Source organism: Microcebus murinus, chromosome 6, assembly GCF_040939455.1.
Source record: "Microcebus murinus isolate Inina chromosome 6, M.murinus_Inina_mat1.0, whole genome shotgun sequence".
NCBI classification, from domain to species: domain Eukaryota; kingdom Metazoa; phylum Chordata; class Mammalia; order Primates; family Cheirogaleidae; genus Microcebus; species Microcebus murinus.
The window spans coordinates 90167830-90179798 of record NC_134109.1 but is presented as its reverse complement, the minus strand read 5'-3'; the positions used below and the strand labels follow the sequence as shown (position 1 = coordinate 90179798).

Genomic DNA, 11969 nt, shown 5'->3' with positions numbered 1-11969 from the left:
CCCTGCAGCTACACAAAATGTAAGCAGCTAACCATAAGTCCTCCCCTCAATCACACACATTGACCTCCCAATTTTCAAGAGACTCCTACTTGGACCCTTAATTGCTTCATTCCCCATAGTGCGTCTAATGGGTGCCAGGCTTTGTGCTGTGCATTGGAAGGGGGAAGGAAGGAGAGGGACAAAATGACAAAAAGCAAGCCCAGCCTTCCAGCAGTGGACAACCTCTCCAGTGCCCCTCCTCCCCCACACATGCACACTCACCTGAGCCAGGCCTGGAAGAGCATCCTTCCTACTCATTACACATACTTAGTAAGAGGAAAATGTTCTGAGATGTCAAGTAAGAATACAGTAATATGTTTCTGACTGAGAAATCACTGTAATTCCATCAATTATCAGGGAACTCGATGGTTAAATAAATGGTATGAATAGCCAAGAAAGATAAGGGAGACTTGCAAACTAAAGCAAGTCCTACACACACAATTTTTTTTAATGTTTTAGGGGGAAAAAGTCAAAAGAAACATTAAAGTGAGCAAACCCCACACATTATGCTTTTCCAGAGCTTTCCTTCAGCTCCTCCTTTGGGGAGCAACCAGGCCCCCTTTTCATAAAGCCCCTTGGGAGTGGGGGAAGCTGAGCTCACCTGATCCCAGCCTTCTTCAGGTGGACTCCAGGGGCTCATCCAAGAGCCTCACATGAAGGAGGGTTTCCAAGATCAAATTCCTAATTAGCTACACAAAGAGAAAACCATGAACAATTTGTGCACTTGGTGGTATTTACTGCTTTCTTTCTTTTAACAAAATGCCTTTTGGGAAGACAGTTGTCATAAGGGCAAATCAATCATTTCAGTGGGATTACAATATTGAGGGTGGTGGGACAACAGTTTAGTTCCAAGGCTGCCCAATGCTTTAACCCATTGTTTGGTCTCATAGCAAAGCCCCATGCTCTATGCTGCAGGAAAAGAGAACAGAAAGAATAAGGAACCACCAAGGATGCAGCTGCCTGCCAACATATTGAGATCTACTAGGCAGAAAATATATGTTTTATGCTTGTGTGTATGCGTGGGTGAATAAGTAGCTATAGATATAAATTTGAATAGAGTAATTGTGTTTTCTGAGTTCCTTTATGTCAATATGTATTTTTCCCAAAGACCTTTTCTTCTGTGGCAGTCCTAAATTCCTAAATGTTTATTATGCAAGTAGATGTGAAATCCATTGAGATGGACTCCCACTTCCAGGGCCTCCATTCACTTTGTTTGCACAGGATGGAAGTGTCTCAGGTGGTAAAAACCAGCCAGATTAGCCAGTTCAAGACAAGGCCACTTTCAAGGAAGTCAGGTTGACTGTACCTACTGACCATACCCACTGTACCTTACCTGCCTGGATCATGATGGTGCCCTGGTGGTGGCAGGGACAAGGAGATGAGCCTGCTCATGCCTTGGTTGATGGGAACTTCTCTCCAACTTTTGGCCAGCCAAGCTTTTGCCTTGGGAACCCAACCACGACTAATACCACTATCACAACCCTGGCCTCTCTGAGGGTCTGGGAACATTTGCGTGGAAATACTGCTGGTGAGCTGCCGCCCGGTGCCCCAGCAAACAAACCTACAGTCTGAGTTTGGCCTAGAACAGGCTGCTCACACTGGGTCCATATTTGGGCCCTGATACCCAAGCTCTGAGAGGCTGTTCCCATTGTGACCACTCCTTGCCCGGGGCTGAGGCTCATGGATGACCCGGCGTAACTGCCACGGGCCGGGACAATGGGCACATCTGTCCTTTCTGCCGAGGCATGAAAGCACCTAAGCGGACACGGCTCTGCCTTTTGTTACGGATTTTTTTTTTCTTTTGTAAATGAAAGAAAGCCGCGGCATGTGGTGGCCGGGTGTACGTCCCACACTGGGGGCCTCCCCACGCGTACCCACCAGGCCCAAGGACCAGGTTCGGTTCCGGACTGGAGCGTGACTGTGGGAAAGGCGCAATTACTCCCGAAGCTGAATTGATTTTCAAATCCAGAGGCTTCTCTCGGGGACGCCGGGAAAAGAGCGTCCCTACGGACCAAGCGGAGACCCGCGCGCCCGCGTCCACCCTGACTGCGTCAGTGCTTCTCGAAAGCAGCTGCCTCTGGGTGCTTTACCAGGAGGGCCTTGGAGCAACCGCAGGAACCGCTCTAGCCTCGGCGGCCCCACCAGCACCCGGAAGTTAACACGGGCACCCACCGGGGCACTCCCTCCCCTCTTCTCAACCCCCACAGACCGAGTCACTGACGAAGCGGACGCGCAGCCTTAATTATGAGCCGAACAGGAGAAGGACCCGGGCGGCGGGGCACAGCGAGGTATGGCCCGGATTGGGACTCCTGGCACAGAGTGCTCCACTCCTCAAGGCATGGACGAGAAAGGGTGGCAGATGAGTTAGTATCTGGGAGGACGAAGGGTGCCGAGTCAACAGCCGCCAAGCTGACACAGGCCTCGAGGCTCTTTGCGTCGCCCCCCGCCCCCACCATAGGCCGAGCATTTTAAAGGTAGGGAAAGCGCGGACTCCTAGCAGCCCTCCAGGAAATTAGGCTCAGTGGGCCAGAGCGGAGGGGATAATGACACAGTCCCCAGCTCCCCGGGCAACCTGCGCCGGGAAGCAGCTACTGGAGAGAGACGGACGATGGCTCTCCAAGCGCAGCGCGCTGGGAGGTGAGCCGGGAAGGAGCATCCTGGCGCCGGGAGGAGAGAGTCCACCCAAGCAAGGGAGGCAAGCGGGGCGCGAGTCCCCCGGGATTGCGGCGGCGGGCCCAGGTCGCGCTCTGTGCCAGTCCTTCGCACGTGCCCGTGCCCGCAGCTACCCCGCCATCCGGCGCCGCGGGGAAGGCGCAGGACCCCCTCCTTCATCTGTACGGGGACGTCAGGGGCCGGGCGCGCGGGGACCGAGGGGGCGGGGCCGGACTGCGCGCATGCGCGCTGCGCCCGGCGGGCGTGAGGGCGGGCCGCGGCGGCAGCGGCGGTGACCGAACCCCAGCCACAGAGTCTGCAACAGTAACCGAGCCATGGCTCAAGCTGGCGAGTGGCGCTGGCAGGCAGCAGCCGCGGCAGGCGCGCTGGCCGCGTCAGGGGAGCCGAGGGCCGCACAATTCTAAGGAGAGGGGCGAGAGGGGGCCGGGGGCGGGCGGGCTGGGGGCACCGCGCTCTCCCAACCGCGCGGATCCTTTTTGGAAATTAATATTTAAAAAAAAAAAAAAAGCCGAGGACGCAGAGGGGAAGGTGGGGGCAAGAGGGAAGGCGAGACACACACACAGAAAGAGAGAGAGAGACAGAGACAGAGAGACAGAGCCCCACAGTGAGAGGAAGGAAGGAAGGCAGGCAACAGTCGCCGGCAGCCAATGTGAAGACAGGACTCCGTGCGCCCCTCGCTGCCTCTGCCCGGCCACATCGATGTTGTGTCCGCCGCCCGCTCGCCAGGATCACGATGAACGCGCAGCTGACTATGGAGGCGATCGGCGAGCTGCACGGGGTGAGCCATGAGCCGGTGCCCGCCCCTGCCGACCTGCTGGGCGGCAGCCCCCACGCGCGCAGTTCCGTGGCGCACCGCGGCACCCACCTGCCCCCGGCGCACCCGCGCTCCATGGGCATGGCGTCCCTGCTGGACGGCGGCAGCGGCGGCGGCGATTACCACCACCACCACCGGGCCCCCGAGCACAGCCTGGCCGGCCCCCTGCACCCCACTATGACCATGGCCTGCGAGACTCCCCCAGGTATGAGCATGCCCACCACCTACACCACCTTAACCCCTCTGCAGCCGCTGCCGCCCATCTCCACAGTCTCGGACAAGTTTCCCCACCATCACCACCACCACCACCACCACCACCACCCGCACCACCACCAGCGCCTGGCGGGCAATGTGAGCGGTAGCTTCACGCTCATGCGGGACGAGCGCGGGCTGGCCTCCATGAATAACCTCTATACCCCCTACCACAAGGACGTGGCCGGCATGGGCCAGAGCCTCTCGCCCCTCTCCAGCTCCGGTCTGGGCAGCATCCACAACTCCCAGCAAGGGCTCCCCCACTATGCCCACCCGGGTGCCGCCATGCCCACCGACAAGATGCTCACCCCCAACGGCTTTGAAGCCCACCACCCGGCCATGCTCAGCCGCCACGGAGAACAGCACCTCACGCCCACTTCGGCCGGCATGGTGCCCATTAACGGCCTTCCTCCGCACCACCCCCATGCCCACCTGAACGCTCAGGGCCACGGGCAGCTGCTGAGCACAGCCCGGGAGCCCAACCCTTCGGTGACCGGCGCGCAGGTCAGCAATGGAAGTAATTCAGGGCAGATGGAAGAGATCAATACCAAAGAGGTGGCGCAGCGTATCACCACCGAGCTCAAACGCTACAGCATCCCACAGGCCATCTTCGCGCAGAGGGTGCTCTGCCGCTCCCAGGGGACCCTCTCGGACCTGCTGCGCAACCCCAAACCCTGGAGCAAACTCAAATCTGGCCGGGAAACCTTCCGGAGGATGTGGAAGTGGCTGCAGGAGCCGGAGTTCCAGCGCATGTCAGCGCTCCGCTTAGCAGGTGAGCCGGCCAAGGAGCTGGGCGCGAGGGGAGATAAGGGACGCGGAAGCCAAGGGACCGAAGGAGAGGGGGCTGGGCTCGCTTCATCTCGCCCTCCTTCCCCAAGGTAGGGGGGAGTGGGTCCCTGTGCTTAGAAGGGCGGGCAAACCGCTCGGGGAGCTGATCGCCTTCTCCAGGGCTCAGTGCATTGGGCTGTGGAAGGCTCAAAGAGCTGAGCGGCGCGGCCTCGGCGACTGCGGGGCGCGTTTGTGCTGGGGACAGCTCTGGAAGCTGGTGCAGCCAGAGGCTGAGAGAAATCCCGCACCTGGCCAGACACGGTCTGCGCGCCGCTTCTCAATTGAGCACCCTAGGTTTGGGAAGAGGGAGGCGACTTGCGCGTGGAACTGTGCACAGCTGGAACCGGTGCCCCTGGCATATACGCGTCCCTGGGCTGGAGCCTGCGAGACCTGAGTCACCGTTCGGCTGAACTGGCCGCGGTGACCCTCTCCCGCGCTCATTCTATTGGCGCTGGGTAGGCTTGGGAACTCGCAATCTAAGAGTGCGGGCAAAGAGTTCCGAAGCCGCTGGGCGGTGGGTGTGTGGTGCGGGAAAGGTGTAAGCTTAGCGCGCATTCTGGGCGAGGAGCCGGCAGTGGAGAGCGGGGCACACAGACGGTGCTGAGGGCCAGGGGGGAGCGGCAGAGCGTTGGCCCAGCCCAGGGTCTGCCTTCGCGGCCGACTCTCTCAGGACATTGCGTTTCGTCTTATTAATCCTGTAAGTGATGTTCGCCTGAATCCCTGTGCAGCCAGGTGGAAGTGTGTATATGACCCCCCAAGTCTGTGAGCAGAGATATCCCGGGCCCGAACCCCCGAGCCGCGGGGGTTTCCGAGCGGAGCCGCAAGGTCCCCGCGGCGCTCGCTGCTCAAGCGCCACGCCTGGCTGCCCCAGACGGCCGATAGGCCGAGGGGACAGCTGAGCCCAGCCCGAACCCCATTCGGGATTTCAGGCGAATTCGGCCACCCCAAGGCAAAGGACATACGGGGAGGCAGAGCTAAGGACAGCCGAGGGCGGGCTGGATTTGATGAGACCCGGGCGGCGGTTGCTAAGTCGATGGACTACTGGGTCGGTGCCTCCCTCAACCCCCATCGCAGCCCGACGCCCAGGCTTGAGCCTTAGCGAAGAGAAAAGGTAAAAGCCGGAATGAGGGTTTGTTAATTAACTCATCGTTCTCCATTAATTCGTCCCTGGAGAACGGGAGACAGTCAATCCGCTCTGAGCCGGGGGCACTGAGCCGTTTCACAGACTAAAATCAAAGCGTGAGGCCGAAGCCCCCTCCCCCACCTCGTCCCTGCCAATGAGAAGCTGGGGGGTGGCAGGTGCCCCTGAGCCTGCGATTCGAGCCCCGGAGCGACCCCAAGCGTTCCCTGGGTCCGGGTCCGAGCGCTGAGCTGGCTGAGCCTCTGCCCTGCCAGGTTTCCCCGCGCCGGTTCGCTCCAAGCAAAGTGCTCACGCAGGCTCCTGCCGCCCGAGCCCGGGAGCCAGGCGAGGCGCGGGTAGGAAGACAGGAGAGGGAGGGGTGATGCTGACTGTGTGACCCCGCAAATCCCAAGTCCCCGCGTTTTCACTGCCCTGTGCCGCCGGTACCATATCGCCCCCCGTGGGCTCACCGGGACCCTGCGGGTAGCTGAGGTGCCGGAGGGGGCGGGCCAGGGGGCTGCAGCTCGCCCTGACGGCTCAGGTCTGCGGATGCCCAAGGTAGTGCCTTTTCACACTCCCCACGCCGGCCCAGAGCCGGCTTCAGGGCCATTTACCCAGGCAGCGACCGCGGAGGCCAGCGAGTGGCACGTGGGAATGTGGGGAGAAGGTGGAAATGGAGAAGGGTACCCCTCCCGGAAAGCTCGGTTCCCCCACGCACACCCTGTGACTGCGCTGCTCCGGACTTCAGTGACCCTCCTCCCTCCACTGCCTCTTGTCGCTTCCCGGAAGGACAGACTGACACGTTTTGTTAAAAGACGACCCGGATGTTCGGAAACCTGCCGGCGCAAACACCCTCTGACCTCGGAGCGTGGAGAGCGGAGCTCCGGGAGGCCACTGTGGCGGGGGAGGGGGCCTAAGTGCTGGGACACGCGCCCTGGAGGCGCGGACCGGTGCCCGGCAGGTGCTCAAAGGACCCAGGAGGTCATCAAAGAGACCCTGCCTGCGCACCCAGCAGCCTATGGAGAGCCCTGCAGCCCTCGGCCCCCAGCGCACGCCTTTCCCTCGAAAAAGTGGAAAATCAGAGGCCAGCAGGACAGGCATTTGGCGCCAAGTACCGAGAGAACCCCGCGTCCTGAGACCTGGATGAAGCGTGTCACTTCCATTTCTGTTTCAACTTAAAGGAGTGGTAGGGAGGGCTCCGCTGGTCCGGGAGGGCCTCCTGCATGGAATCTGGAGCAATCCAGTCCAAGCGGCAAAAGCCGATATCTAATTTTAAGTCACTGAAGAACAACAACCCGTCTCGTTAACATTTTTTAAAAAGAAAAGTGTCATCGTTTTCTGAACCCTCCAAATAACCTCTAGCAAGCCCTGAGTGCAGGAGCCTTAAAACGGATTGCAGGGCGCCTCGGCCGGCTGGGGGACGTTAGTGCCTGCCCCTCACCGCCAGCTCCCACATGCGGAGGTGCCCTTGCAGCTTTGCTCGAGGGTGTGCCCAGAGACCCTCCCCCATTCTCGTCCCAACCACCCTCCTAGGCCAGGGCGCACCGAGCTGGGTTCCTTAGCTCCGCAGTGGGAGGGTGACTTCCCCACGCCCCTCTCTGAGCCCCGAGTCCAGCGCAGCTTGTTGCAGAGGGTCGAAACCCTCCGCACGTGGCAGTGTGTTTGGGGAGGCGTCTCCGGGTCACGAAATTACAGCGGCTGGTGGAGGACTGACGACAGGAGGAAATTCTCACCAAATTAACTACCTTTAAAAAAAATCAATATATGTTCCCTCAATGTAATACTTGCTGCTGCCCCATTAAAACGCAGCGCGACAGGGTTCCCGCCACGTGTCGTCCCGGGTGGGGTGGGCTGATGGGTCGGTCCTGCGTCTCTGACGTGGGCGCCTATCAAGATGGGAGATTAGTTACCAATTAAAGATTCCAGAAGGCTTCGGCCACAAGCTGCCAGCGCGGGAAAAGGCAGCGACACACACCCACCAGTGGGCACAGCACCGCAGACCCTAGAGGCAGCGGCGCGCAGGCCAGAGGTTTGGGCGGGGGTGGGTGCTGGGCCACTCCGACTCTGCCCGCTTTGGAGACCAGGAAACCTTCAAACGCAGGAGAGTGGGCCTGGCCACCAGCACCCAGAACTGCACGCTCTTCCTGTCCCATATTTGCCCCAGAACGACTGGGGGGAGGACCTGAGCCCGGAGGGTTGGGGGGGTTCCGTCGGAAGGCGGCCATGAGAAAGTCTCACCCGGCCCAACCTGGGCCATGTTTGCCCTGAGTGGCCTTGCAACCTGGTTGATTGATAACTGGCCCCCACACAAGTCCATTTACTTTTTTGTTAATATTTATCCCAGGGGTGACATTTCTACTGTCCCCTCACTTCCCTGGGCCGCAGGAGCCAGGCAGGAGTGCGATGCTGGGCCTTGGGAAACGCAGTTCAATCTTCCAAGACTCCTGGGCAGGGAGGGAAGCCAGGGCTGGGCGTGTGGGACTCGGAAGCTGGAAGGGTTTCTGGGCCCAAGAGTAGGGGGAGAAGGCGTCAAGCTCAGTGGTTTCCTAGCGCTTCGCGTCTCAGCGCCGCGGGTCTCCAGCAGCGCAGCTGCTCCCAGCCGGCTGCGGCGTGAACAAAGGGCTGGCGGGGCGCGACCGACCGTGTCACCTCCAAGCCCAGGGACAAGGGGGGCTGCCCGCGGGGAGCGCCTTCTCCGAAGGCTTTGCATGGCCTCCTCCCAGCGTGCTCGGGGGACAGCCGGTTGTCAGGCGGAAACTGAGGAGTTCCAGAGCCCGCCCAGGGCGAAGGGTGGCAATGCGTCGAGGGTAGCCGACTGGGGACCCTCACACAGTCACCAGCTGATTTCAAAACCAAAAGGTCTCGCTCTTGGAGACAGTCACCAGGAAGGCTCCTCATGACGCCTTTCTCACAGCCTGTCTCTGTCCCCTCGAGGGAGTGGGACAATAGTTTCCTCTGCAGTAAGCACACACCTCAGCGGGGAGACGAAGGTGCGCATGGCATGAAGAAGTGTGCGTGTGGCGGAGACTGGGGCCGCTAGTATGAGTGTGGGATGGGAGGGGGGATGAGTATGGGATTGACTGGGAGGGGGGGACACCTGCTTGGGGGGCTTGAGGAGTCCTGATGGCTATTGTGTGGCGACGTTGGTGTCAGCGCAGCGAGGACGCCTGCCAGAGACAATGTGGCTATTCCGCCAGCGGCCGCAGCCCCGATCGCTTTGGAAGCATCCGAGAGCGGCCCCTGTAGCCGCAACGACCCGCCAGGCACAGGGCACAGTGGTCACTAGAGACCCAGCCCGCCCTCTCCGCTTGCAAATGACGTTTGGGACGGACAGCGGCAACAATAGCGCAGTTGTATTGTAGCAGCTAAGCCACCCAAAGCCCAGGGTGCGTCTTTCTTTATCTTGAAGCTTCGAGCCCTGTGGGCTCCCTCACTCCCTGCATGTGGGCTCCCCTTCTTAGAGCACCAGGCCTGGCCTTGCTGCGGGAGCCGCGTGCGCCCCCTGCGGGCCTCTGCGGCCAGGCGCGGAGCGGGCGTCGGTGATTGACCCCGCTGCGGAAACAGATGCTCACTGCGTCTTTGTATTTGGAATATCGTTGTCCTAGTGACTTTCAAAACAATAACTCTTTCTGATAGGAGAGGGTGTGAAGGAGGAAGGGAAGGATATCTAGTGGCTGTATCGAGGCCCCCAACAGTGACAAAATTGCCATTCGCCAAAGTACACCCCCCCCCAACTCTAACCTCCCCAAACGAGATGAGTGTTTGGATTTTCTATCCGAATTATGCTATTGTTGGCATGTTTTTATTTGAGAAAAGCGGGATCAGAGTAGCGAAGGTGACCCTGGCGGTCTGGAGTCAGAGGCTGAGGCTGAAAGATAGAGTCCCCGGGGGTTGACGGATTGACGATTCCTTTGTTTTGTTGTTTCCTCTACCAGCAAACTGACCCGGAGTCAAGGAGGCAGCACTGGGGCCTTGAGCTTGGAAGTCTTTGTTTCCGCGTCGTGTGGGGTGGGCGAAAGGGCGTTCCGAAGCAGACCAGCCCAGAGCCCTGGGGCGGCGTCAGGACCCTGGACAGGGCCCCGCCGCCCTGCCGCCTGGTCCAGTTTCCCTCCACCCTGGGAAGGCCGCGAGGATGTCTTTGGAAAGCCGTAGAGAAAACAAAAATTGACAGCTAATGACTCCGAAGTTTATTGGGGTGCGAGGCCCCGCCAGGAATATACACTGGCATAGTCAAGTAACCGAAAAGATCAAACCTATCCGAGTCGATCAGGTAGTTGATCTTTTCGTCCCTCCACGGCAGCCTTGTGTGTGCGTCTGAGTGCACGTGCACACCTGCTTATAGAGTCGGAATTCGCGTCCCTGTGGGTGTGACAGGGGTTGGATCATTAAGCTAAAACGTTCAATTCAGTCCCTTTGATCCGCGCTGGGGAAAATCCATAGTCATCTCTAATCTACGAGGTCTTTAAGGAGGTTGTTACACGAGCTGTTTTGATGTCATCATTTCCACATTCATGGCAAATTCAGCTAATCGGATGGTGCTACCCAAAGTTATCAGAAGAAATAGTTCCTGCAGAGCATATCGGTAAAATTTATTCCTGATTCCCTTGTAAGAAAGAAAATCCTGACATCTAATGAAGGTGGTTAATTAAATAAAAGACTCAGGAATCTTGCTCCTCAGCTTCCTAGTTAGAAGCTGTCTGTCTCTCAAGTGTCAGGGCTTGGTGTTCTTCGTAAACTCCATATATTGGAATATTTAAACATCAACTTGATATTTTAAATCAACCAAGGAGCTTTGATGGGTTGAATGAGAAATGACTAGTTTCATTTCAGTCCCCATTAAAACAAGCAGGATTTTCACACTCTTGGTGGAATTGGTAAAACTGAATGGCCCCCAACCCAGGGTAGCAATAGAAGGAGGATCTTACTGAAGTTATGGTTGTAAGAGGATACATCATCTCTTATAATGCTGGAGAAAAGTATTCAACAAATATTCATTAAATATTATTTTCATTCTGTTTCTATTTAAAGAAGATGAATGAGCACCTTCCAGAGTGGAAAGCTACATTATTTCCAAATGAAAAATGTCATAGAGTCCAGTAAAAAGAAAAACTTACTTTTAATGTGAATGAATTTAATGTACAATCACGAATTCCTACTTTCTATCAATAGGTTTGCACAGGTTCTTATTTTAATAAAAGTATGTTAATACTAATGAGGCTTAATTTCCTCCTGAGATGATAGGATTGGGTTAGATGACTAGACCAATCACAAGACAATCTGAGTATTTTGATACAAATATGCAAGTTATTTATCACAAGGTCTTGCCATAGAATTTGTCCCTCCCAAAAGATGTTGCATTATCATAAAATTGGAATAAATTCACTTCTAGAAATCATCTTCTTTTTTTAGAAGAAACATCCCTTTTAGATGTTAGTAACAGCTGGGCATAACTAGATTCTAAAGTACAACCCATCAGATTTATCATAGCAACTGATAAGGAAGGAACTTGAGTTTGTTATGCACATTCTCTTTGTCAGGTACTGTGGTAGGCACATGGATGTTTTTATTTAATACTCACCATTTATGCCAATGGCTCCCAAATCTTTAAGTGATAAAAATCACTTAAAAACCTTTTAAAAAAAAAACGCTGATGCCTGGCTGCAACCCCAGATATTCTAATGTAACTGCTATAGAGCATGACTCAGACACTGGGATTTGAATGAGGTGGTTTTAATTTGGAGCAAAGTTTGGGAACCACTAGTCTATATGGTAGTTACCATTATTTTCCCTATTGCTCTCTTTGGTGAGGTTAAATAATTACTTGTGAAAACACAGTTGGAAAACCCTGATGCCTTGAACTCAGCTTTCCCAATTCAAAGCCCAGAACCTTCTCACCCTCCACGTCATGCTTCTATTGCCAGTACAGATCCACCAGGTCAGTGGACCCAGAATGTGGCAATGTCTGATTCACCATCACAAACACCCAATTTAGAAAGCCTCTGCATAATAAAGTTCTTGGAATTAGAATGGTCTTCCCTCTGGGACTCTCAAAGAGAGTTGCTTATGGAAACTTATTTCTTTTACACTCAAGACTTATAAAAGAGAGTTTTTAATTACTCTCTTTTGGAGAAGCAGCCAGAAGGAATGCAAGGCAGTACCATAGCTAGATGTGGAACCCAAGTCTCCCTTACTTATCCCTTTGTTCACTTAAACAATTATTGATGAGCAGGAACCCTCTCATTA

The 11969-nt window shown here is 56.2% G+C and overlaps 1 protein-coding gene across 1 annotated transcript in view; it reads left to right on the top strand.

The window, feature by feature from the left end:
• Window positions 1–3182: 3182 nt before the first annotated feature.
• ONECUT1 (one cut homeobox 1) overlaps window positions 3183–11969 on the top strand; it is a 38154-nt gene continuing 29367 nt past the window's right edge. The window contains exon 1 of the mRNA XM_012748167.2: window positions 3183–4550. Within this exon, the coding sequence (XP_012603621.1) occupies window positions 3446–4550 (1105 nt within the window). The 5' untranslated portion in view covers window positions 3183–3445. The remainder of the gene's footprint in view (window positions 4551–11969) is intronic.